The 25,572-nt window shown below is 60.5% G+C and overlaps 2 protein-coding genes across 3 annotated transcripts; one reads left to right on the top strand and one right to left on the bottom strand.

The window, feature by feature from the left end:
• The first annotated feature begins 3,945 nt into the window (after positions 1–3,945).
• SLC30A2 (solute carrier family 30 member 2) lies at positions 3,946–9,156 on the top strand. 2 transcript variants are annotated; one of them, XM_062193178.1, is made up of 8 exons: positions 3,946–3,995; positions 4,656–4,876; positions 5,402–5,548; positions 6,523–6,676; positions 7,342–7,510; positions 8,174–8,279; positions 8,647–8,781; positions 9,011–9,156. In XM_062193178.1, the coding sequence occupies exons 1-8, from the start codon at positions 3,946–3,948 to the stop codon at positions 9,154–9,156; spliced, it is 1,128 nt and encodes a 375-aa protein (XP_062049162.1). The 2 variants fall into 2 exon arrangements, with proteins under 2 accessions (XP_062049162.1, XP_062049164.1); XM_062193180.1 differs by lacking the exon at positions 5,402–5,548.
• A 1,929-nt stretch (positions 9,157–11,085) lies between these two features.
• Positions 11,086–25,203, bottom strand: EXTL1 (exostosin like glycosyltransferase 1). Its single transcript, XM_062190675.1, has 11 exons — positions 23,658–25,203; positions 17,518–17,608; positions 17,150–17,257; positions 16,355–16,474; positions 15,762–15,894; positions 15,468–15,574; positions 14,686–14,775; positions 13,872–13,958; positions 13,398–13,558; positions 12,075–12,243; positions 11,086–11,938 (listed from the first exon to the last, which is right to left on the bottom strand). The coding sequence occupies exons 1-11, from the start codon at positions 24,419–24,421 to the stop codon at positions 11,756–11,758; spliced, it is 2,013 nt and encodes a 670-aa protein (XP_062046659.1). The 5' UTR covers positions 24,422–25,203; the 3' UTR covers positions 11,086–11,755.
• Between the last annotated feature and the right edge of the window lie 369 nt (positions 25,204–25,572).

The following is a 25,572-nucleotide window of genomic DNA, read 5'->3' as shown; positions in this document are numbered from 1 at the left end:
GCCGGTGCTGTGGCACAGCGGGTTAAAGCCCCAGGTCTGCAGCACCAGCATCCCACATGGATGCCAGTTTGAGTCCCGGCTGCTCCACTTCCTATTCAGCTCTCCGCTATGGCCTGGGAAAGCCGTAGAAGATGGCCCACATCCTTGGGCCCCTGTATCCACATGGGAGACCCAGAAGAAACTTCAGGCTCCTGGCTTTGGATCGGTGCAACTCTAGCCATTGTGGCCATTTGGAGAGTGAACCAGCAAATGGAAGACCTCTCTCTCTGCCTCTGCCTCTCTGTAACTCTGCTTTTCAAATGAATAAATAAATCTTAAAAAAAAAAAGAATACAATGATTCTTCCCCCCATGCCCACCCTCCCACCCCAACTCCTGTCCTACCACCTACTCCCTCTCCCATCTCATTCATCATTAAGATTCATTTTTAATTAACTTTATATACAGAAGACTAATACTATACTAAGCAAAGATTTCAACAGTTTACACCCACACACACAACATATAAAGTACCATTTGATAACAAGTTTTGCAGTTAATTCTCACAGTACAACTCATTAAGGATAGAGGTCCTACATGAGAAGTAAGTGCACAGTGACTTCTGTTGCTGATTTAACAATTGACACTCTTATTTATGACATCAGTGATCACCTGAGGCTCTTGCCATCAGCTGCCACTGCCAATGCTATGGAAGCCTTTTGTGACCACAAACTCCATCAGTATTTAGACAAGACCATAAGCAAAGTGGAAGTTCTCTCCTCCCTTCAGAGAAAAGTACATCCTTCTTTGATGGCCCCTTCTTTCCACTGGGGTCTCACTCACAGAAATCCTTCCTGCAGGATATTTTTTTTGACCACAGTGTTTTGGCTCCATGCCCGAAATGCTCTCACCAGTTCTTTGGCCACATCTGAATGCCTTAATTGCTGATTCTGAGGTCAGAGTGTTACTTCAAGCAATTGTCATTCTATGAGTCTGCAGTGTGGACTGCTTCCCATGTGGTACATTCCCTCCTTTTTAATTCTGATATTATTACCAGGCACTTGATGCTATTTATATGATCTCTTTAACACTTAATCCTATCTATATGTTCACTTTAACACTTAATATGGTCACTTCAACAATTAAGGTAGCATTTTTACCACCATTTTTAATGGGACTTGGAGTCCTATGACAAGTTTTAAAACTGTACCCTCATATTTTTTTTAAAAAAACATTTATTTATTTATTTATTTGAAAGGCAGAGTTAGAGGGAAGTGAGAGACAAAGAGATCTTCCATCTGCTGGTTCACTCACTCCTCAAATGGCAGCAGCAGCCAGGGCTGGGGTGGATGGAAGCCAGGTGCCCAAGCTCAGACGCCTTAGCAGGGAGCTGCATCAGAAGTGGAGCAGCCAGGTCTTACACCTTGCTCTTAAGGAATGAGCGTCACAGGCAGTGGCATAACCCGCTGTGTCACAACGCTGGCCCCATGTGTCGAGAATTTACAATGTGCTTTGCATTAAAGGGAACAAGAAAGATAATGACACATTTTTGTAAAGTGTAAATGCATTGCCACCAAATAGGTTATAAGTCATCTGAGCATACAACAGTTTGAAAATGTGAGTACTTAAAAAAATGCTAGATAAAAGGAATTAATAGATGTTGATTTTGGTGCAAAACCCTTTTGAAATCCTTGAAGAGTTTCATAATAGCAGAAATTGCCACGAATGAAGACTCCCCGCATGCGTCGATTTCAAAAAATCGTTTGATAAATTTACACTTTAATTGCATTTTCCACAAACGTTTTCACGTATCCTGTACAAGCCACAGCTGAGATAGCCGAGCAGGAGCTCCTGTGTGCGGCACCCGGCTCACTCCTGTTGGAGAAGCGGCCAGCCTTTTCATTGTCTGCTTCTTCATTTCAGTTTAGTCCAGAGGTATCGAGTGCCCGGTAGCTGCTGAGAGGAGCTAAAATGGAACAGGTGTGCCAATTCATCTCTTGTCCCGAGGCGTTTATGATCTGGTGGGAGGAGAGGTGAGACTGTCTGAGATGACCAGTGAGCGTGCAGAGGGCATCTCCCCACGGGAAGCTCAGAAATGTGCAGGTCCCACTCCCATCTGCGGCCCTGGGCTGGCCGGATGCAGGGACTGTAACCCGCAATCCTTGCCTTTTCCAGGGGCTACTGACCCTCCGACAGCACCTTAAGAAAACCAGGGAGGCCAGCGCCGCGGCTCACTAGGCTAATCCTCCACCTGCGGTGTCGGCACTCTGGGTTCTAGTCCTGGTTGGGGTGCCAGATTCTGTCCCGGCTGCTCCTCTTCCTGTCCAGCTCTCTGCTGTGGCCCGGGAGTGCAGTGGAGGATGGCCCAAGTCCTTGGGCCCTGCACCTGCATGGGAGACCAGGAGAAGCACGTGGCTCCTGGCTTCAGATCAGTGCGGTGCACTGGCCACAGTGCGCCGGCTGCAGCGGCCACTGGAGGGTGAACCAGCGGCAAAGGAAGACCTTTCTCTCTGTCTCTCTCTCTCTCACTGTCCACTCTGCCTGTCAAGAAAAAAAAGAAAAGAAAACCAGGGAGGCCGGCGCTGCAGCTCACTAGGCTAATCCTCCACCTGCGGTGTCGGCACTCTGGGTTCTAGTCCCGGTTGGGGTGCCGGTTCTGTCCCGGTTGCCCCTCTTCCAGGCCAGCTCTCTGCTGTGGCCCAGGAAGACAGTGGAGGATGGCCCAAGTGCTTGGGCCCTGCACCCACATGGGTGACCAGGAGGAAGCGCCTGGCTCCTGGCTTCGGATTGGCGCAGCACCCCGGCCGTAGCGGCCATTTGGGAGGTGAACCAACGGTAGGAAGACCTTTCGCTCTGTCTCTCTCACTGTCTAACTCTGCCTGTTCAAAAAAAAAAAAAAAAAGAAAAAAAAGAAAAAGAAAACCAGGGAGTCTGAGACCGCCCACCTCCCCTCTGTGGAAACCCAAGTCAGGCAGGCAAGGCCAGGCCCCACACCCCTGCCATCTTAGGATGACTCCCGCTGGGGAAGACACTGAAATAACCACTGGGTGGTGGGGTGAAAGCCAGGGTGGTCGCCAGCCCCCAGGTCTTTCTACAAAAGGGCACCTGTTGGGAGGAGAGGGTCACGGGAGCCGCTTCAATTGGCTCTGAGCCCAGGTCGGACAAGGGCCAGACCAGCGGCTCCTGGTGGAGACCCCGTCCTCACACTGGCCGCTTGTAGGGCCTCCTGGACCCCGTGAGTATCTACGGGGAGGCGGGAAAGGGGGTGGCGGTGCAGTCAGTTCTGCTCCGAGGGCGCCCGCGGCCGCTGCCTGGCCACACCGATGTTTGTAGGAGTGGGGACACAGACGAGCGCTCCAGATGCTGCACAGAGCCCGTAGAGGCGCGGCCCGGCCACCGCTTCAGGGGCTAGCCTGGGTCCCTCAGTCCCGGGAGGATCCTGCTGCAGACTGAGGCGGGAGCAAACAGAACAAGGGCTGGGGGGACTTCTCCAGGAATCCCGCGCTGGGGACTGCGGCTCAGCCGCCCGCCGTCCGAACCCAGTACCCCGGAGCGGCGGCCGGGCGCAGGCGGCTCGGGGCCCCGGGCGGGCGCAGAGGCTGGGTGCGCAGGGGTCCGGTGCGCGAGGACTGCGCCCGGGCGTCTTTGCAGCCGGCCACCCCCGCCCTTTCCCCGCGGGCTTTTGCACACGACGCGCCGCGGGCCGCTTCACACGGGGTGGCGAGCGCCGGATAAAGCGGGCGTGCGCGGGGCGCAGCGGCAGCGGCGCGGACACGTGGGAGCGCTCGGAGCGGATCCGGAGCTGGAGCCCGAGCCGGAGCCCGAGCCGGAGCCAGAGCCCGTGCAGCGTGGGCGGGCGCGGCGCGCGGGCCCTCGGCACAGGTAGTGCGCGCCGCGGAGCGTCCCGTGCGCAACTTCTAGAGCGCCTCTGGAGAGGAGAGGCAGCGGCGCGGGGCGCAAGGGGCTGCATGGAGGACACCGAGAAGCTGCACCTGCTGGACCGCAGGACTGGAGTCCGGTGAGGCGGCAGCCTGGGGAGGGGCAGGAATTTGGGCGGCCGCAGCTCCTCTTCGCAGTCCTGGCTGCCGCTGGAACTAGGACCAGGCAGAAAGGGTGGGGTGTTTAGGGAAGAGGAAATTTATTGTGGCCGTCTGACCCTGGCCGCCTGACCCTGGCCGCCTGACCCGGGGGATCATTTCTGTCTGTGGGCCCAGCGCAGATCCTGACTTCCGCTCGAGGCGCGGGGAGAGGGTGTCGGGGGGGTGCTCCGATGCTTGGATTCCCCACCCCCACCCTGCCCCCAGCCCAGCACTCTGCCCCCAGGCAGCTGCTGGGGGGGCTCTGTGTCCCCAAGTGTGCAGGAGGGGGCCCTGCCCTTCTAGAACCAGAGCTCTGTTCTTTCTCCGTGCTCCACTAATCAGCCTGCCCCTTGGCCTGTTCCCAAGGTCTTGGCCTCCTCTAGGCCCTGGAAGGGATGGGGGAGGGGGGAACACCCCAGGGCCAGGGCCCCAAGACTCTCATTCCCCACTCCCTCCAAACACAGGCTTCTCGCTTGATCAGGGACAGGTGAGCTTGAACAGGTGGGAACACCAAGACCCCACAGAGAAACCGGGCTGGGGTCGGCCCTCCCCACCCCCACCTTGGAATTGAGCGTCCCCTCTCCTTCCTCTCTGGCCAGGTCCTACATGGGATCTCTGTGGCAGAAGGGGACCGACTGGACCCCTCTGCCTGGGCCTGGCCTGGACATGCAGGCCATGGAGCTGGCTGCCCAGAGCAACCACTACTGCCATGCCCAGAGGGGTCCACACAGTCACCACGACCCCGAGAGGGAGCAGGCCCGGCGCCAGCTCTGTGTGGCCTCTGCCATCTGCCTGGTGTTCATGATCGGAGAAGTCGTCGGTAAGGACTTTTGTGCTGATTAGAGAAAGCTGGCGTCTGGTTGGTCTGGGCGTCCCAGTAATAGTAACCAGCAGCCCCATCGATGGAGCACACACCGTGCTGCTCAGACACACACTCTCTCACAGTCTGGTGCTGTCATCGGGTGCTGTTACTCTCCTTAGTTTACGGAGGGTGAAACTGAGGCATGTTGAGGTTAAATAACTTGCCAGGGATCCCACACAGCTAGTGGGTAAGGGAAGGCCTGGACGTCCAGAGGGAGAGAGCGTTTGCTGAGCGCCCACTCTGCTTTCCAGGCCCTAACTGAGCTTGATTTTCACGTTCACTCTCCAAGGAGAGGTTGTTGGCCCATTTCACAGAGTGCGGACGTTGAGATTCAGAAAGAGAGGGTCGTTTATTTGCTCACAGTTGTACTGTTAATGAGGTCTCCAAAGAAGACTGATGCCCTCTGCTGCACGCACAGGCTGGGGAGTCGGCTCTTCAGGGAGCTGGTACAGACCCTGCACCCTCCTGGCCCCGCCCCTGCAGGTGGGTACCTGGCGCACAGCTTGGCCATCATGACCGACGCGGCCCACCTGCTTACCGACTTTGCCAGCATGCTCATCAGCCTCTTCTCCCTCTGGATGTCCTCCCGACCAGCCACCAAGACCATGAACTTCGGCTGGCAGCGAGCTGGTGAGTAGCCTGGCTGCTGATGGGGGGGAGAGCATGTGGGTCTGAGCAGGTTCCAAGGGGGCTCTAGTGGGTGGGTCCCTGAGTAAGGCCAGGAGGGTGACTTGGGTCCAGGAAGAGGATGTTCTTTGGGAACTTCCAGACATCCAGGAGCTCCATGTCTGCCAGGAAGCCAAGTTCACCTTCCTAAGAAATGCAGTCACTCAAGAACTTCAAATGACAATAGCATTAGCATTGTACACAGCTGCAGGGATCAGCTCTGGGGGAGGGAAAGGTCACGGAGCCCACTGGGAGTGACAGGCTTTAAACTCTCTTGTCCACTCCTGGACTGCACTAGCGCTGTCTTCTGTGTGGAGGTGGCCCAGCCGCTGCTGTTAGTCATCTCAGTTTGCCAGCTGAGCAAAGGACATTTATTTTACTTATTTATTTTTAAAGATTTCTTTATTTGAAAGAGAGTTACAGAGAGAAAGAGAGAGAGAGAATCTTCTATCCACTGGTTCACTCCCCGGATGGCAGCAACAGCAGGGGCTGAACCAGGCTGAAGCCATGAGCCTGGAACTCCACCTGGGTCTCCCACATGGGTGCAGGGGCCCAAGCACTTGGGCCATCCTCTGCTGCATTCCCAGGCGCATTAGCAGGCAGCTGGATCGGAAGTGGAGCAGCTGGGACTCAAACCGGTGCCCATATGGAATGCTGGCCCTGCAGGTAGCAGCATAACCTGCTGAGCCACAACACTGACTCCAGGGCATTTATTTCAATAAATCGGTTTGTTTCCATGTAAAACACAAAAGATTGATCCAGAAGACTTCTAAGTTCCTTCCGGCTCTGACTTGTTCAGATGTGAGTGATGGGAGTGGCAGTCGTGGCTTCAGTGGGTCCCAGAGGACCCAGGCCCTGACTTGGCAGAGGGAGGGAAGTTTGGGGTGGGGGGCTTAGGGCCCATGTAAGGTTGGTGCTGGGGCCGGGCTCTTCCGCAGAGATCCTGGGAGCCCTGCTGTCCGTGCTGTCCATCTGGGTGGTGACCGGCGTGCTGGTGTACCTGGCCGTGCAGCGCCTTATCTCCGGGGAGTATGAGATTGAAGGGGCCACCATGCTGATCACGTCCGGCTGTGCTGTGGCTGTGAACGTCATGTGAGTGTGGCCCCGGTTCCCCGTGCTTCCCCCTGCTCCCGCCGGTCACGTATGTCCCCGCGTCTGCTCTCAGTGGAAGGAGGCCAAGCCACAACCTGCAGAGGCCACAGGGACAGAACTTCCGGAATGCTCTGAGCTCTGGTACCGGGAACCTCTGTGTCCTGCTTAGGCCAAGGACATCAGGAGCTACAAACCTGGGGCCACATCAACTCTCCCCACTCTGCTGCACCTGTCAGTGATAGCCTTGGGGGCTGAAGTGGGAGCCACAAGGCTCACTGGCTCTGGGGCAGGATCCAAGCCCCTGTCCAAGGTGATGTGCCTGAGACCGGTCTCCATGAGGGGCCTACTTGGGGCTCTTTCTCTCCCTTGCTCAGTGGCCTCAGTTTCCCCATCTGTGACACGATGGGGTGAACCAGGGGACCTCCTCCATTTCGCCCTCCGACTCTGAGACATGGCTCTGGGGCATTGTCAGGCCCAGACCCAGCCTAGCATGGAATTGGGCCTTGGCGTTCTCCTGTGGCTCTCAGATGGGAGACCTGGGGGGCTGGGCTCCTCGGGGCAGAGGGATCACACAGTGTATCGGGCTGGACACTTTTGGCCCACAGCAAGACCAGCTCCGGAAGGTGGCCCCTACCTGCCCCTTGACATTGTTTCCACTTTAATAGAATGGGGTTGACCCTCCACCAGTCTGGCCATGGGCACGGCCACGGGCACAGCCACGACGCCAGCCAGCCACAGGAGAACCCCAGTGTCCGAGCTGCTTTCGTCCATGTGATCGGGGACTTTCTGCAGAGCCTGGGTGTCCTGGTGGCAGCCTATATCTTATACTTCAAGGTCAGAGCTGGGGCCTGGGGGCAGGGGAGACGGTAGGGGTGGGGCAGGGGAATGTGGAGCATCTGTTTATCTTTGCACAGGACCCCTCCCAGATTTTCACTCTATCCCAGTTCTGGGCAAAAGGGTGGAAGGAAGGAACTTTTCTCTAGTACCCACCAAGCGTGAGCACTTCTGACCTTCCCAGCAACCCTGCAGGGCAGGCAGCTCAGAAGGGGTCAGTGAAGTCGCACAGCTGGTCACTGTGCTGCTGAAGCCTGGGCGTGGCCCACTGTATTGCGGCAGGGAGATGTGGTGGAAAGAGCTAGACATTTGCTTGGAAGCCTGGCTCTCCCCCTGGTCAGCCGTTGGATGAGCCTCAGTTTTCCCATCTAGAAAATGGGGGTGGTGGCTCACATGGTATCTAGGATTCCCGTTAGCTCTGCCCATGTCTCAGCCCTCGGGCAAGGAAGGTGGGAAGGGCCCGTGCCTGTTCCTGAACTATGCTCCGTCTGTCTGTTCTTCCAGATACGCAGTGAATGGTAGAAAGCTGGGGGGCAGGGCCAGGGTGAGGCGCAGGCCCACTCTGCAGAGGCAGCCCCTCTCCCCCCAGCGCTGGGTGGGAGAGGAGAAGGGAAGTAAGAGGTGGGTGGTGACCCCCAGGTCTGCCTTCCTCTCGTCTCACAGCCCGAGTACAAGTATATAGATCCCATCTGCACCTTCCTCTTCTCCGTCCTGGTCCTGGGGACAACCTTGACCATCCTGAGAGATGTGATCCTGGTGTTGATGGAAGGTAACAGCGTCAGGGGCTCCCCTTTTGCTCTTGGCTCTCAAGCTCTAAGCCTGAAATGGGGTGTATGTATGGGTCAGGGGGATCCCAGCCTGGTGGCAGGGAGCCATGGTCTGGAGCGTGGCATTGGCCAGAAAACCTCCAGGGTGGTGAACAAAGCAGACGGCCTGCTGTCTAGGAGGGGACAGTCAATGAACACAGCCACCTCAGTGCAGGAGTGAAGCAGACGACGGAGCCAGCTGAGCCGATGGGGAGGGCGCTGGGCACCGTCCTGCTGGCCAGGGGCACTTGGAGGAGGGAGTGCCAGCCCCGCACCTGTGAGCATGGGAGGGGCAGCTGTTTCTTTTGCCTCTGTCCCTGTCGTCCTTAGGAACCCCCAAGGGCATGGACTTCACAGCTGTGCGGGATCTGCTGCTGTCGGTGGAAGGCGTGGAAGCCTTGCACAGTCTGCACATCTGGGCGCTGACCGTGGCTCAGCCCGTGCTCTCCGTCCACATCGCCATCGGTGAGTGGTTGGGGCACTCAGGGCAGGGTGAGGAGGAGAGGTAGCCAAAGGCCTGGGGCCATCCCCCAGGGGTCGTGATGACCGTGGATACAGGCACTGCCCATGCAAGGACATTGGCACACACGTGTGCAATAGGCCCTGCCCTGTTTTGCTGGGGGGAGGGTATGTGACCTGGGCTCCCGGTTGTCCCCAAAGAGCAAGAGTGAGTAGACATTCTCGGGTGCCCTAGGTGAGAATGCAGATGCCCAGGCTGTGTTGAAGACGGCCAGCGCCCGCCTCCAGGGGAGGTTCCACTTCCATACCATGACCATCCAGATTGAGGACTATTCCGACGACATGAAGGACTGCCAGGCGTGCCAAGGCCCCTCGGACTGACCGCCTGGCCAGGCACCCACAGGACCTGCAGGTGGCCGGACAGCCAGGACTCTGCCTATCCCGGCTGTGTTATAAGCCACTCTTGCTCCAGGTGCAGGAAGGAGCCTTGCACCCCTCCAGGAGTAGGGCTCTTCCTGGGCTCCCCCACCTGATGACAGTCAGCCCCAGGGCTGCTGGGATCCGGCACCTGCAGCTCCGCTCCCAGCAGGACCATGTCCAGGCCGCACCCGCAGCCAACACTGTCCTAATTTCACAGGGGTAGCACCTGGCCTTTCCCTGGGACTGAAGGCAGCGTGGAAGGTGCGGAGTTGTGAGGACCCCGTAACCACAGAGGAGTTCCCCTGAGCTAGGGAGCCAGGCGTGCCAGAGGCCTATCTGAGCCCTGGTCCCTGAAGCTGGGGGCCAAACAGGACCTTTTCCTCGTGGGGCTGGAGGGGCTTCTTGGGTGAGGACCTGGCTGTTGCCCCTTTTCCTGCTTGCCCAGCCCAGGAAGCTGCATCCGGGGTGTGGGCACGTCTGAGATTTCAGCTGGGGTCCTACAGCCTTGCCCCAGGCCACTTCTCCTGCCCTGAGAGCAGCCCAGGGCATGGCAGAACCTGAACTCTGACCTGACTGAGCCGGCTGTGTTGCCTGAAGGGCCTGATGGGGGTCTGGACACAGCCCAGTGGCCCTGGAAGCAGGAGACCCAGGCTCCCCGGGCTGGGGGAGGCACAAAAGGGGAGGCCTGTCCCCCGTGCCCGGGAGCCCTGGGTCTCGGGTCTGTTCCCGGCACTGCAGTGACCAAGCACCCATCGCCCAGCTGCCCTCGTGTCTCTGTCTCACCTGGAGAGGAGCAGGTTGGCGCCTACCTCGCAGGGTCGTTGTGAGGCCCAAAGCCAAAGTCTGCCCAGGAGCTGGAGAGTGGCTCCCTGGGTGCTCGTCCTGGAGAGAGGGGACCCCGCTGTGAAGCCCTCTCCCGGGCAGCTTGGAGTTCGCCTCTGTCCCTGCCTGGGGCAGCTGGCCATTTGCCTCTCCCTTTCCACCTCTAGAAGGACCTCTCTTGCCTCTGAGGACCGTCACCACCATGCCTGTGCTCCAGGCCCCAGGGTCCTTCAGCCCCGCGAGGTCTGTAGGAAGTCAGGGTTGGCCTGGAGTCGGGGTGGGGGCTGCTGGAGGCTGTGTCCTCCCACCTCACCATCTCACAGCCATTAGATCCCTAGCCCCTGGAGCCTGGGCTCTGCTATGTGCCGAGTCCTCACCCCCCTCTAAAGGGACGGTCACTGCTGACCTCTGTTATAGATGGGGCTCAGAGAAGCTGAGTTATTTGCCTCAAGTCACACAGCCAGTGTGCGGCAGGTCTGGGGTTTCTGCCTCACTCACCAAGCGCGTCCACTGCTGTAGGGGCTGGGGTCCTACTTGGAGCTGTAGGCTGCCGCAGTATGAGAGTCTCGGGCCCTCCCACAGGCATGGCAGTGCAGGGGCTTGCGTGGGGCGGCTGGGACCAGAAAGGTGCCAGTCTCCCGGCTGGGCCGGCGCTCAGAGCCCTCTGCCCTGGGAAGGCTGCCCGTGCTGCAGCTGTGCTGTGTGCCCCCCCCCCCCCCGCTGTCCTTGACTCTCAGCCAGACCCTGCCTGCCTTTAACTCTAACCCCCCTGCACCTCAGACTCTGGCCCAGGGCAGCCAAGGAGCGCCCACTCTGCAAGTCCAGCTGTGACAGGCCCCAGGGAGAGCCCGAGTCAGCCGGGGCCAGGGGTCAAGCTGCAGGCCGGGGCTGGGAGTATGTCCAGCCAGCGAGCCAGTCACGGGAGTTTCCAGAGCCGCGAGGCCACCAAAGCAGAAAAACACCCGACACCCCCCCCCCCCCCAAGTCGCTTCTGCGCCCAGGCGACTCCTGTGTTCCCTGCGCAGCTGCCGTAAGGGTATTTATAGCCTGGGCGTGAGGGGGCAAGGACAGGAGCTTTATTTCGGAAGTGATAATTCCAGTTCCAGGTGGGTGAGCCCGGGAGAACTCCGAGACCCCTCCCGCTCCAGCCCTCACCTGCAGGGCTCTCAGGACACAAACGCCACTCCTGTCCAGCCCAGCCTAGAATGGCCCCTTGCTGAGCTGCAGGTGCGCAGGCCAAGGGGGCGGGGCTGTTTCCAGAGGTCCCGCGCTCGCCGGGTTTTCGAGCCTGGGGCTGCAGGCGGCTCTGATCGCGCGGGTGCTAAAAACTCGGTTCGGCTTCCAGGCGGAGGCAGTGCGGAGCGGCGCTGCCCTCTAGTGGCCCAGGCCGGGAGCGCGGGAGAGCCTCAGCCCAGGGCGCGCGGGGACCACCTGCGTTCCATTCCCCTGTCGTCCCCCGACTTCTGGCTTCCTCACGCGCTTTGCTCCTTCGCTGGGGCGCGAGGGTCGAGCCCGACAACCCACGCGTCTGCGGATGGCTGCCTGTCCATGCCCATGGGTTAGGGGACCGGGTTTTGTCTAGGACACGCCCTGTCCACGGCTCTGCGGGCAGCGGGGGCGGCGCTGGGGACTGGGGCGGCCCCGCCCCGCCGGGGGCCTGGCTGCGATTGGCTGGCCCGGCCTGACGTTTGCCGCCGGCTTGCGCTGATTGGTTCTCCGCCGTCCCCGGCGCGGGCTCCTAGCGCCCCTCCAGGCTGCGGTACTTCTTGCGCTGCACCGACACCGGGTCCTTGAACAGCACCGGGTCCAGGCGCAGGCGAGAGGTCACCAGGGGCATGTGGCCGAACTCTGCTGCCAGCTGGTCGATGCAGTCCCGGGCTGGGGGCTGCGACTCCGGCCCGGAGCCGGGGCCTGCAGGTGCCTAAGGGGGCGGGGAGGGGATGGGGGAAGAAACGCGTTGATGGGCTTCTCTGCCCCGGCGAACCCTGGGCTCCCTGCCGCAAGGGTTCGAACTCGACGGTCCTTCCCGGGGCAGCAGGTGCCGCCCAGCCTCTCACCCGCGGAGCCGCCTCGTGGTGCTGCTTGGCCTGGGGCACCTTGATCGGAGGCAGCTTGGTGACTGCTGCTACTAGGAAGTTCATCAGGACGTCCACGCAAGCGGGGGACCCGTCTGCCAGGCTCCTCAGAGCTTTGGGCAGGGAGCGCGTGAAGAGAGTGTGGTAATACCTGGGCGGGGTGGGGGTGGGGGTAAGAGAGGAACAGGCTGCGGCGAGTCCACCCCTCTGCCAGCTCCAAGCCTCTTGGAGAAGCCCAGGTCCCCTCTGAGCCCCAGCTGTCCCAGCGGCCCCATGTCCAGGACCAACAGCTCCCGCTGTCTTGTACCCGACCACCGTCAGTGGTGCTCTCTGTCCTCCTCCTCACAGCTCCTTTGGGCTGGGAGGAGCAGCTGGTTTCTAAGCCACCAAGCATGGCCCCCCAGAAGAGCAGCTGCTGATTGGCCAGAGCCTGGCTTCCTCTGCAGGACAGCCCCGCCCACCCCACAGGCATGGGCTCACCCTCCTGAGAGCTCTGGGTCATGCACAAGAGGCTCCAGCGGACACATACTTGATTTAAAGCTGTGTAAGGAGCCCCTTAAAGAGGCCCCCAGAATCCAACCCCTGCCAAAGGCTGGGGTACCTCAGGCGATTTCTAGAGGGGCTCAGGTGATCCCTAACCCACTGCACACACACTCAGGGCACCAGAACCATTCTGTTGGGCCTGGTGTTGTGGCACAGAGGGTGAGGCAGCCACTGCCAATGCTGGCACCCGCATCAGCCTGATGGAGTCCTGGCTGCTCTGCTTCTAGCCAGCTCCCTGCTAATGTGCTTGGGAGGCAGCAGAAGACGACCCACATACCTGGACCCCTGCCACCCACATAGGAGACCCAGATGGGGCTCCAGGCTCCTGGCTTTGGCCTCGCCCAGTCCTGGCTGTTGTAGCCATTTGGGGGGGTGGTGAAACAGTGGGTGGAAGATCTCTGTCTCTCCCTGTGTCACCCTGCCTTTCAAATGAATAAATGTCAAAAAAATCTCTTGTCGCCTGACCACCGTCAACACCACACCCACACACTGTCCTTACTCTGCAGCCCTACTTAAAGTCACGCTAGCTGGGACTTGTGGGCCGGGGGCTATGTCCTGATCACGCCAGCACTGGGGTGAGGACGTCCCACTTTACAGATGAGAAAACTGAGACCCAAGACGACCAAGACTTGCCCAGGACCACACAGCTGGGAAGGGGCTGATCTGGGCCTTGAACCCGGACTCCAAGCTCTAGGGCCTGGCATTCTTGGTTCAGGGAGGAACCCCAATTCTCTGATCCCTGTGCCAGGGTGGGGTCTGTACCGATGGTAGAAGGCCGCCGTGGTGAGAACCATGGAGAATTCGTTAGCCGTCTCGGCAGTGTAGCCCCAGCTGCCCCGGGCCTCGTCCCAGAAGTGGCTCCGTGTCACAAAGCCCACCATCCGCTCCGGGAAGCTCTGCCACACCCCAAAGGCAAAATCCACCTGGAGAGGGATTTAAGTGAGCCGTGAGGAAGGACCAGAGATTGGGAAGGGAGGCCTGCCTGGTTGAGGGGCTGAGGCAGGGCCTAGGGGAGAGGAGATGGGAGCTGTTGGTTGGAATCGTCTAGAAAAACCATGTTCTCAAGAGTCCCTGCAAAGCCTCTGCCCCAGAGAGCCGACTCCCTGATTTCTCAAGAGGAAGCCGCCTGGCTTGCTGGGAGGCCTCTGACCGGTGGTCCTGCCAGCTCTGGGGGCTGCCAGGGTCCCCGGTCTCTGCCCCGGTGCACAGTGGGCTGCTCTCAGGCCCGGCCCTCACCTCACTCGTGGAAAGGCTGCTGTGGGGATCAAGGCTGAGGATGGCGTCGGTGCTGATGGCGCTGTACGGGAAGAAGCGGTCGCTGGCCTGCAGCGGGAGGGGTGGGAGTGACTTGGTGGTGGGAGCCCCTCCCCACCCTGGTCCAATAATAGGTAACTCAGCCATGGGAGCCCCTCCCCACCCTGGCCCAATAATAGGTAACTCAGCCGTTCCTACCGTCCAGTAATAGGCTTGGAGCAGAAGGAAGAGCTGTGAATACAGCAGTCCTGTCCAGAACCCACTCTGGGAGCCATCCACTTTTACCTGTCTGGATTTCAGTTCCCCTTCGGAAAAATGGGGCATTTGGCCTCTAGGGGCCTTGGAGCTGTGACAGCTCAGGGTTCCTCCATTGTCACATTAGATGCTCACATCCTCCCTGGGAGGGTGAGCAAGCATCGCTGATTTGAAAGAACCAGGTCTAAGAGAGCGAAAGGACGTGGCCAGGAGCGCACAGCCGGCAGGTGGCACACACCAGCCTTGCCCAGCCCTAGGGGCTGTTCTCAGAGCACGGTTCCTCCAGACCCCAGGCTCCCCCCACCCCCCGCTGTCCCTCTGAGAGACATCCACGGCTCCTCCGCCTGCCTCTGTCACCTGGGCCCCAGTGCTCCGGAAGCACAATTCACAAGGGCCAGACACATTTGTACTGGGCCTCTGCCTGATTTCTCCAGGCACGACCTGACAGCCAACCTGGGCTCAGGAGAAGCTCAGCACCCCGTGGGCACCCCCCAGTTTCCAGCATGGGCCCACCCCTCCCATGCCCCTTCCCGTCCCTCACCTTCCCGCGCCCGTCAAGGACGGTCAAGGGCACTGCTGTCTCTGGCCACCTGGGTGGGGATGGCCTCTCACTGCTCCATAGAATCAGGATCTAGGAGGGAAAGGCGTGGGGCGGTTCCAGAAGTCTGGGGTCTTGGGCAGATGCGGGGCTCCCAGCAGTGAGCTTGTTCGGGGTGGGAGGATGGCAGAGTGGCTGCACACGGGAGGGTGGCCTGGCCGGGCCCCGGGGTCTTCCACGGCTGCTGTGTCCTTGCCTCGGGGTTTCCAGAGGGCGTTTCGGGAGACGCAAATGTACCTGCGGGGCCCTGGCTCCGGGCCGCAGCCCCACCTGCTCTCTAAGGTTTCCTTTTCCTCTGGCCCCTCGATCGTGCTCACCCCAAAAGTCCCCTCTGCACCCCGCTGAGCTCATGGCCTGCTTCCCTTCCAGCTGCCGGCTTGTCCCGGGCTTCTCCTGCAGTGAGCTTTGCCACCATGCCGGGAAATGCTAACTGCATCCGAGTCCTGGGCAGAGTCCTCTCCTGTCTATTTTTGGCCTCCTCGGGGTGGAGCCCAGGCCCTGGCCTCATGAGAGGCTGAGTGAATGAATGAGTGGTTTACTTTTCCAGCCTCCCCAGGTGGCAGCTGCTTTTCGGGTGGCTTCACCACTTTCCATGGGGGTGAGGAGGCAGCGGGAGCACTGGAGATTCCCCTGCGCCCCTCCTCAACCTGGGGGTCTCCAGGGCCCTGCCCCGTCCCTTGTCCCCACCCTGGATCCCAGAACTGCAGCTGGCGAGGAGGCAGGACCTGGGCACAGTGCTGGGACGCAGCCACGGCCTCGATGAGCTTCAGTGGGGGCTGCCCGGGGGCCTCCACCCAGATCAGGGCGCTGAATCTGCCCTCAGGACTAGAGCCTGGGAGGAGGAGACACGGTTGTCAGGGAGGGAGGGGACAGAACCCGTGGGAGAGTGGCCGGAGTCAGGGGTCTTGAGAGCCAGGAACGATGCTGGGGGCTTGGGGAGGGTTTTTATGGAGCTCCGGGGGGGGGCATGCGTGGGGAGAGTTGAGGGGACTTCCAGTTGTCCCACCCCCAGGGCATACCCTGCTGCAGGTGGTAGAAGGGAAAGTCCTGGGGGTGAGTGGAGAAGGTGGGCAGGGCCAGGAGTGCCCCGGGGGGGCTATTCCACAGCAGCCAGGGCTGAGCAGACGCTCCGAGGATGCGGGCCTGGAGAATCTGGAATGAGAGACACCGTGCAGAGGAGGGGCCAGCCCAGCGTGGCCTCAGGGAAGACAGCAGGTGCAGCGCCTGACCCCTGTGGCCCCTGAGCTGAGAAATGGAGACCCTGGTGATGAGGGTCCAGAGGTGGAGGGTGGGGACAGGCCGGCCGTCCCCCTTCCCTGCCCTACTGGGCAGACATCACTGGCAGGTCACCATCTTCTTCCTGGACCCTGGACCCTTCCCAACACAGCGTCCGCCCCAGGCACTGACCACTGCCCACCTGGACTCTGCACTGGCTTTGAAATCTACAGGCCACAGCTCCGGGGGGAGGGGGCGGTGTCCAGGGTCTCACAGCCGAGTCTCAGATTCACCCCGGGAGCATGTTCGAGAGGGAACCCCGGGACGAGAGAATGGAGAGGGGACCCGGATGAAGCAGCGCAGGGCCCAGGCCCCCGCTCCGGGGAGCGCCGCTCACCTCCAGCGTGGTGTGGACGACCTTCTCCACGGAGGAGAAGTAAGCCGCCCACAGAAACTGCGTCTGCTGGCGCAGGCTGAGGACCCGTGCTAGGGGCATCTCCTGGAGGGCGGCCAGGACCTGGGCACAGACAGAGACGGTGCAGAGCCCTCGGACCTGGTCCAGCCCTGGTTCACTGGGAGGGGAACCGGGGGTCCCGCGGCTCTCAGGTGGGTGAGCAGCGCCACCCCGGGGCCAGGGCCCAGGGAACAGAACAGCCGAGAGTCAGGGTCTGCGAAGAGCCGGGTTTAAATGTTGCTTGGTAGCCGTTCCTGGTCTGTTTCCTCTATTGTCCAATGGGGGTGAAGAGGTTAAAGTAGACGACGCATGCGCACTGCTTGGCCCAGGAAAGCAGCGGTGAGGGCGCCTGCACCATGCGCCTCCCCAGGGCCCTGGAGGCAGAGGGGACGCCACCGTGCACTGTGTCAGTCCCCTGGAGGCGCTCTGATTTCGGATTCCTGGGGTAATCTCCCCTTAACTCTTAACAGTCGAGGCAGCTGTGAACCATGGGAGATAGGTGTGCCCAGGGATCATCTGTCCAGCTCAGCCCACTGCAGAACTGGGGAAACGAGGCTGGAGGAGGGCCAGGACTTGCTCTCGGAAGCCCCGGCAATCTCTACCTTCATCAGGTGCCGCCTAGGGGAGGGAGAGCTTGGGAACCTCGTCAAGCAGCATCAGAGGGGAGAGGATGGAGGACCAAGGCCAGCCTGGCGCCAGGGTTCTTGGCTCCCGCACCCAGCCCGCGTCCTGAGCTACCTGCCGTGGTTGCCTCTCGTCCACTGTGATGGTCGCCTTGGTCCAGTCGATGCGCTCGGAGAAGGGCAGCTCCCAGCGGGGGCTGAGAAGCACAGGGACGCAGCCGGCCTGGGAGGCAGGGAGGCACTGGGGCTGGGGCGCAGTCCCACCCTGCCCAGACCTGCCCCTCCCACTTCCAGGTCAGCAGCAAGGGGCAGAGAGGCACACAAGGACTGTGGGAGGGGAGGGGCGGTGAGCGTGGCCACAGGTGCACCGGGGCCCAGAAATGGGCAGCCCACTGCCCCTCTCCCGTGGCCTGTGCCCAGAGGACAGTGCCAGCTCAGGAGTGGGGGGACGGAGGACGAGGGAGGCCCCAGATGGGGTTTTACCTGTAGGGCTTGCAGGAAGCGCCAGGCGTCAGAGCGGTGGCCCGGGATGAGGCAGAAGGTAGCACTGGGCAGCGTATCCACGGGCTGGCTCCTAAGGTACAGCTGGGCCTGAGCCAGTGCCCCTCCCCCCACTAACACTCCCCCACTCGCAGGTGTACACATGCCATCCTGGGCTCCTGCACTACCGACACCTGTGTGCACGTGCAGCCACGCACAGCCACACTCACACAAACACAGACCACACACCGGCCCCTTATGGGCGGTGGGACCACCAGGCAGGAGCCCTGGGTGGCCTTGAAAATCTCCCTCCCGGCCAGTGAGGCGGCTCAACAGGCTAATCCTCCGCCTTGCGGCGCCGGCACACCGGGTTCTAGTCCTGGTCGGGGCACCGATCCTATCCCGCCTTTCTCTCTGTCTCTCTCTCTCTCTCACTGTACACTCTGCCTGTCAAAAAAAACCAAAAAACAAAAAACCTCCCTCCCCTGCTGGGGGCCTCCAGTGTCCTGGTCTGCAGGGTGGGAGGGGCGGGCACACGTCTGTCCTGCCACCATCCTGCCACACGCACTCTTGGCGTCTCTCGCTCCCTCGCTCCCCCAGCTGTGAAAGGCCGCTCTGTGCGGAGGCGCCTGGGCTCCGGGCCTACAACCGCACAGGAAGCCTCTGCCCCAGGCCCGGGCGGTGAGGACAGGCCTCCTCTGTTCCTCCCGGCCCTGTGTGTGCCTCCCCTCAGCACCTCCCTGGAGGTGTGGCGGGAACCACTCCCCAGGCCCCAGCTGGGCAGGTGTGGGGCGGGGGCTGCAGTGGGGAACAGACCCAGAGTTGTCCCGCCTGGGGCCTTCCGGGGCTGCGCTCCCAGAAGCAGAGCTGGGGGTGCTCAGGCAGCCTCTGGACCAACCCCCATCGAACACGGGGAGACTGAGAGACCTGGGCACTGGCTCAGGGACCCAGAAATGGCTGAGATAGAGCTGGGCCTGCTCCTGACCCCAGGACGTTTGAAACACCCCGGAGCTACTGAAAGGTGTCCACGGGACCCCCGCCTTCCTTCTCCCCACCTCGATGCATCTTCCAGGCTCCCCCTGGTGGAAGCAACAAGTCAAACACTAAAAACCCAAGCGCCTGTGACAGCCGACCAGGAGCAGTCCCCAGGCTCTAACGCCTGTGAAGCCCTAGGCGACCGTTTCACAGAGACCAGAAACCGGGGCCTGCTGGACACACAGCACTGCTCAGCCCTGTGCCTCTGTGTGTCCTTTCCTCACCCTGCCAGCCTGTGGAATTCTCTCTCCTGTCCAAGTGCAAAAGTCACCTCCTCTAGGAAGCCCTCCTTGATCTCTCCAGAGGTGCCTCTCTCTGCTTCCACCTCCTGGTACGCTGTCGTAATCGTGGTCCAAGCTAACCTTTATTGAGCACGTGTTTTACCCCAGGCACAGTTCTAAGTGTTCACTTCATTCTCAGAGCAGCTCTCTGAGGTGGGAGGTCTGCACTGTGAGCCCATTGTACAGGTGAGGAAGCTGAGGCCCCAGGAGGCCCCACAGCTCCTCAGTCGAGCGGCCAGGCAGGCAGCTTGTGCAGCCTCTCTCTGTCAACATGTGTCAAACCATCGCCTAGTCTGTCTCTCCTCAAGGCTGGACTCCTTAAGGAGGCCGTGCCTCCTTCCTCTCAGTATCCCTGGAGCCTAGCAGGGTGCCTGGCGGAGAATGGGCGGTCGCTGGGTGCCAAGTGAATGAACGCCCCATGTGGTGACACAGGACAGATCCGGGAGCAATGGACCCAGGGTCTGGGGGCTCAGTTTGTGAACATGTCCTAGTGATGGAACTGAGAGTTCAGCCAACCAGTGGCCCTGGGAGGTGGTGAGCTCCCCATCAGAGGAGGTAAGTGGTCACGGGAGGGAGTGTGCTACCGAGAGAGCCGAGTGGTGATGCCATCTTGGGATTCCGGGACCCTGTGAGGTCCACATGGACTCAGGTCTCAGGGCCCAGGGCACAGTGGCGTAGCAGGTAAAGCCACTGCCTATGTCACTGGTGTCCCATATGGTCACTGGTTCGTGGCCTGACTGCTCCTCTTCTGATCCAGCTCCCTGCTAATGGCCTGGGAAAGCAGTAGAAGTTGGCCCAAGTGCTTAGGCCCCTGCACCCACGTGGGAGACCTGGAAGGAGCTCCTGGCTTCAACCTGGCCCAATCTTGGCCATTGCAGCCATCTGGATGGAAGATCTCGCTCTCTCTCTCTCTCTCTCTCTTTCTCTAACTCTGACTTTCAGATAAATACTTCAAAAATTTAAGAAACCAACGATAGTTTATATTAAGTGATTTTCTTTGACTTGAAAGTTCATGTTTGTCATCGTGAGTGTCAAAGAATTGAAAACATTTGCTTGGGGTCCTCAAAGGCCCTCGACAGGGCAGCTCCTGTGCCAGCGGATCCAGGCTGGGGGCTTTCAGACACGCGTGAACGGACAGAAAAGCCGGCGCGGGCGGCCTGGTTGCACACGGGTGTATGTGCTCAGTTCCTCCCAACGGACGCCCGAGAAACTGGCAACAGTGTTTGGCTCCAGGAAGCAGTGCCGGGCAGTCAGGAGGTAGTGGTAGGAGGGAGGCTTTGACTGTGTACCCTCTTGTACCTTTGGAATTCTGTGGCCTGTGAATGAATTACCTATTCATAAAAATGAATAAACAACAACTCCAGTGGGTGGAGACGTATTCCAAAGCAACAGAGAAAATATGGGTTTTGAGGCCAGAAGTACAGTACACTGCCTCCGAGCGCCTGAACAGGAACGCGAGGGGCGGTCGCGAACAGAGGTGCCTGCCCCACAGGCCCTGGGCTGGCGCAGGTCCCCTCTCTGATCAATTTCCTATCCCTTGGAATGGAGAGAAGGGGATCTCACTTACAGGGCGCTTGGCAGGTGCAGCGTCCCCCGGCCCGGCCCCAGGCCCGTGGCCCTAGGGAACAGCCCTCCCTCCCACCCCCCGAGGTGGGAGGCCAGTGGCAGGGACCGCGAACCGCCTCTTTCTCTGACCAGTGCTTGTCTATTCAGGCCTCCTCCTCTCACTCTGTCCCTGTCCACTCTGCCTGGCCCAGGCAGCTGCCAGCCACTCCTGGCGACCCCAGCGATTATGGGTACTGCCATCTGTAGACAGGCTGAGGTCGAAGGCAGAACCCCTGGGAGTTCAGAGGACAATGAAAGCCTGGCCAGGCCTCACCCCCAGGGAGATGACCATGTGGGACCTGCGACTCCGGGGTGACCCATGCTGATCAGAAACCCTGGCCAGGTGTGGCCAGTTCAGGATCCGTCAGGGACCATGGCGACAACGGCTGCCTGCTGAGTGCGGCTCCCTCACTTTCGGTTTCTCAGAGAAGTTCAGACTGAAATAAGCACTTCAAAGGGCCGGGGCTGGTGCCGTGACTTAACAGGCTAATCCTCCGCCTTGCAGTGCCGGCACACCGGGTTCTAGTCCCAGTTGGGGCGCCGGATTCTATCCTGGTTGCCCCTCTTCCAGGCCAGCTCTCTGCTATGGCCTGGGAGTGCAGTGGAGGATGGCCCAAGTGCTTGGCCCCTGCACCCCATGGGAGACCAGGAGAAGCACCTGGCTCCTGCCATCGGATCAGCGCGGTGCGCTGGCCGCAGTGCGCCAGCCGCAGCAGCCATTGGAGGGTGAACCAACGGCAAAAGGAAGACCTTTCTCTCTGTCTCTCTCTCTCACTATCCACTCTGCCTGTCAAAAAAAAAAAAAATTATAGGAAAGGCTTTTGACGCAGTGGTCAGGATGCTGCCCGGGACCCCCACATCCCATACCCGGCTGCCCGGATTCAAGTCCGACTCCGCTTCTGGTCCAGCCTCCTGTGCATGCGCACCCTGGGAGGCAGCAGGTGATGGCTCAAGCACACGGGTCCCCGCCCCCAACGTAGGAGACCTGCGCTGAGCCACAGCTGTGTTTTGAGGGGAGGATGTGAAGCAGTGGCTGTAAGATTTCTGTGTCTGAAGCTGTCTCCCCACCCCTTTTGTTGTTGTTGTCGTTTAAGATTTATTTTATTTTATTTTTTTTTATTTTTGACAGGCAGAGTGGACAGTGAGAGAGAGAGACAGAGAGAAAGGTCTTCCTTTGCCGTTGGTTCACCCTCCAATGGCTGCTGCGGCTGGCGCACTGCGGCCAGCGCACCGCGCTGATCCGATGGCAGGAGCCAGGTGCTTCTCCTGGTCTCCCATGGGGTGCAGGGGCCAAGCACTTGGGCCATCCTCCACTGCACTCCCGGGCCACAGCAGAGAGCTGGCCTGGAAGAGGGGCAACCGGGACAGAATCCGGAGCCCCGACCGGGACTAGAACCTGGTGTGCCGGTGCTGCAGGTGGAGGATTAGCCTGTTGAGCCACGGCGCCGGCCTAGATTTATTTATTAATTTGAACAGCAGAGTTACAGAGAAAGAGGAGAGACACAGAGAGAGATCTTCCAGCCACTGGTTCATTCCCCCAAAGTACCGCGATGGCTGAGATGGGTCAGGCTGAAGCCAGGAGCCCGGGATTTCATCTGGGTCTCACATGAGTGGCGGGAGCCCAGGTGCTTGGGCCGTCTTCCTCTGCTTTCCCAGACACACTGGCAGGGAGCTGGATAGGAAGTGGAGCCACCGGGACTCAACCAGGCACTCAATATGGGATGCTGGCGCTGCAGGAGGCTGCCTAACCGGCTCCACCACCACACCGGCCCCTGTCTCTCTGCCTTTTAAATAAATTTTTAAGCATTTTAGAAAGATAAGTTTGTTTTGGTATAAAATCTTTTGAAATCCATGCATATGAAGGGTCACCAAAATTCATGGAATATGCACATGATGTAAATGCTATGCATGGATTTCAAAAATTTTTTGCAGCAAAATGAACACCTCAGTGACATTTTCCATGAACTTTTTGAAGTGCCCACCTTGTTCTCAGATTCACCTGGACTGCACGGAGTGATAACTAAGGTGAGCAGAGAGAGGATCAGCCTGGGAGCAGGAAGAGCTGGGCGCCTCCTCAGGCAGGTGGGGTGGGGCGCGGTGAACAGAGCACCCGGTCACCAAAGTGACCCGGCATCTCAGGTTAGGGCAGCACCTGCGCACTGCACGTGATCCCGACAGCAGGGCCGTGGGGCTGCCGGGGATGCTCCATTCTACCCTGGCTGTGTGGGCTCCCTGCCTGCAGGAGGCACAGGGAGTCCATTCCCACAAGAGCCCCGAGCAGAGGCGAGAATGGAGCTTGGCAGGGGGAGAATTCCTGAGAGGAAGGTGGCGCTCAGAATAGCTGCTGTTGTTCAAGCAGAGATCAGAGAGGGCCCAAGGGACCCAGCAGAGGGACGGTCTCCTGGCGGCCTGGGCAACCTCGGAGGGACGTCCATCCTTGCCTGCCCAGCCAGCCTTTGGAGCTGCTGGCCTCTGGGGACGCAGAGGGACAAGATGCTGCCTCACCTCACCGGGGTGTGTCACTTGGACCAGCCCCGGTGGAGAGAAGTTTGTGTAAGGTGCCCAGGTCCAACAGGCCCCCTCCCCTTGTACATAATCAGACACTCCCAGTGGCGGGAAGTTCTTCCTCCCATCCGCCCTAGGTCACCTCTGCTGGAAACGAAGACTGCTGTTTCCCGGTGTGGCACAGGAGCAGCGGCCTGCTGTGACCCATTACTGATCTCCACAGCCCCTGAGAAGCATGTCACAGGCCGATCGCACACTCCCGCTTAGAACTGACGGCTCTCATACCACGGGCTTCGGAGACAGGCGATTCTGCTCGGAAACACTGGCTGCGTCCCTTCCAGCTGAGCGGCCTCAGATAAGTTACTTAACCTCTCTGAGCACTGACACTTCGTGATCACAGCTAACATTATCACAACAGGTATCTCAAAAAGTGTTGGGCATCGAGTAGGCGCCACCCAGTATTGGCCAGGGTAGGAGGGACTGGACTATAGGGAAGGGAGTTAAGCAGGAGTGAGCCACGTTTCCTTTTCCTGGAGTTCCCGAGACAGAATCCCCAAATTTGCCTTTGACTTGCTTTGAGGCCAACCGACAGCTGAGGCCAAAGTTTACCAGGACCAGCGGGTTCTCGGTCTTAACCCTGCCCTTGACCCTGGTCTCTGGACTCACTCCCATCTCAGTTCCCCGCCCATCCAGCCCCCACGGGGACAGGTCACTTACGGCTCGCCTCCAAGGTCCTGCTCACAGCGCCCGTCCCAGGAACAGGCAGAGGAGTTGGCACCTGCCATGCGCCACCTGCCCCTCTCGCTGGCCAGGGCTAGCAGGGCAGCCCTGGGGTGGGGGCTGTGCTGCCGCAGCTGCCCAGGAGCCCCGGCTCGCAGAGGGTGGGCTTCGGGGAGAAGCGGGAGCGCCACATCGAAGCCGGGCCGGAAGGTGTCCACCGTGGGGCTGGCCTCCGCCACCATCGCCTGTCCCAGCTGGAAGGTCCGGGGGCAGGGGGCTGGGTGGAGAGTGAGGACCAGGTGGTTCCTGCCCCCGTTCCACTGCGGAGGCACCGGGCTGTGCTCATGGGGGCCGGGGAGGAGGAGGAGGAGGCAGGCCTCGGCGGCGCTGCGTGTGTGGTAGCGCGAGCCCTCCACGGAAGCCAGGATCTTGCGATGAGTCTCAGAGATGGGTCCAGCCACTGGGTACACGAACACCTTGAGCCCATCGCTCCCGCACTTCGAGGTGTCAAAGCAGGCTCCCCACTGGCAGCTTTCCCCGCGGGGGGCTTGAAGTTGAGGGACGTCTTCCAGGAGCTCCTCAGGCTGGGAGAAACTCTGCAGGAGCCCCGCATCCAGCCAGCGGGGCCAGCCTTGGGGGGCTCCCGGCCCAGGCCTGGGGGGCACTGCCAGGCGGAGAAAGGGGGAGACCCCCAGGAGGACGAGGAGGAGCCAAGAGGCTGACAGTGCCAGCCACAGGGACTTTCTTCCCCAGGACTGCATGTGGCCACCCACAGCTGGGGCTGGGGAAGCTGGGTGGCCCCGCCAGGAAGCAGCAAGGGTGGGCTCCTGGAGCTGGGGTCGCCCTCCTAGCCTAGCGCCCTCATTGTACAGATGGGAAGACCGAGGCCCGCTGAGACAGGCTGCCTGCGCAAGGTGGAACAGCAAGTCACGGCGAGGCAGGGGGAAGCCCCCGGCTTCCCGGATTGCCTTTCTGTTCTGCGGACTCTGCCTTCTCTGCCTCAGGGCAGGGCCCCTGCCACTGGGCACTGCTCGGGCTGATGCAACCCCTGTCCAGACCACAAGGCCGTGTCCCTCTGCCCTCCTGGCCACATTCCCTGACCTTGTCCTTGACCCAGAGGAGGGCTGTCTGCCAGGCCATGTAGGAGTGGCCAGGGCTCCCACAGAGGGTGACTGGCCAGGGCAGGACTGGGAGGAGATGGGGCCGAGCAGCCCCAGCCACCCCTGGCCCCACTGGCAGGGACTCCTGAGCTGTGGCCCTGTGGCTGGAGCTAAAATTAGGCCCTGAGCCCTGTGTGGGCCATTGGGGTCAGCTGAGGTCAGGGCCTGGGTGTAGCTAGTGCCCCCCTGGGGTGCGGGAGCTGCTGGGAGGGCTTGAGATCCTGTTCCCTTCCAGTCTGTCGCTGTCGCAGTCCAGCCAGCATAGCGCTCCCTGTCCCCAGCCCTGCAGCTGCCCTGCACCCCTGGCTTGGAGCTGTCAGGGTGCAGAGGCCAGGGCCGCCGCGCCAAGCCCCTGCCCTGCAGCGTCCCGGAGCCCTGGTGCCCCGTCCCTCCCCAGGCAGCGTCTGAGCCTGTCTTGATCTCTTTCCCAACAGCAGCCGGCTCCTCCCCTGCCAGCCCTGATTCGCTCTTGGCTGGGAGGTGGGGTCTGGACTTAACCCTTTCTGAACCAGTTCCCTCGATTGCTAGAATAATAACCGGCAGGTGCCACACCCCGCAGCTGGCCAGAGCCCTGGCAGCCTCTGGCTCCTCCAGCAACCCTCCGAGGCAGAGGGTGTCTGCCATTTTTTACAGGTGAGAAAACTGAAGCTCATAGATGGTTGGAAGCTTCCGGAGGTGGCCCAGCAAAGAAGTGGCAGCTGGGGATTGGAAACCTGAGCTCCTGACCCCCTGTGATGGGCACGGGGGGTGGG

This window comes from Lepus europaeus, chromosome 5, assembly GCF_033115175.1.
Source record: "Lepus europaeus isolate LE1 chromosome 5, mLepTim1.pri, whole genome shotgun sequence".
Taxonomy (NCBI): Eukaryota; Metazoa; Chordata; class Mammalia; order Lagomorpha; family Leporidae; genus Lepus; species Lepus europaeus.
The sequence above is the reverse complement of the archived record's forward strand: the minus strand, read 5'-3'. Positions and strand labels throughout refer to the sequence as shown.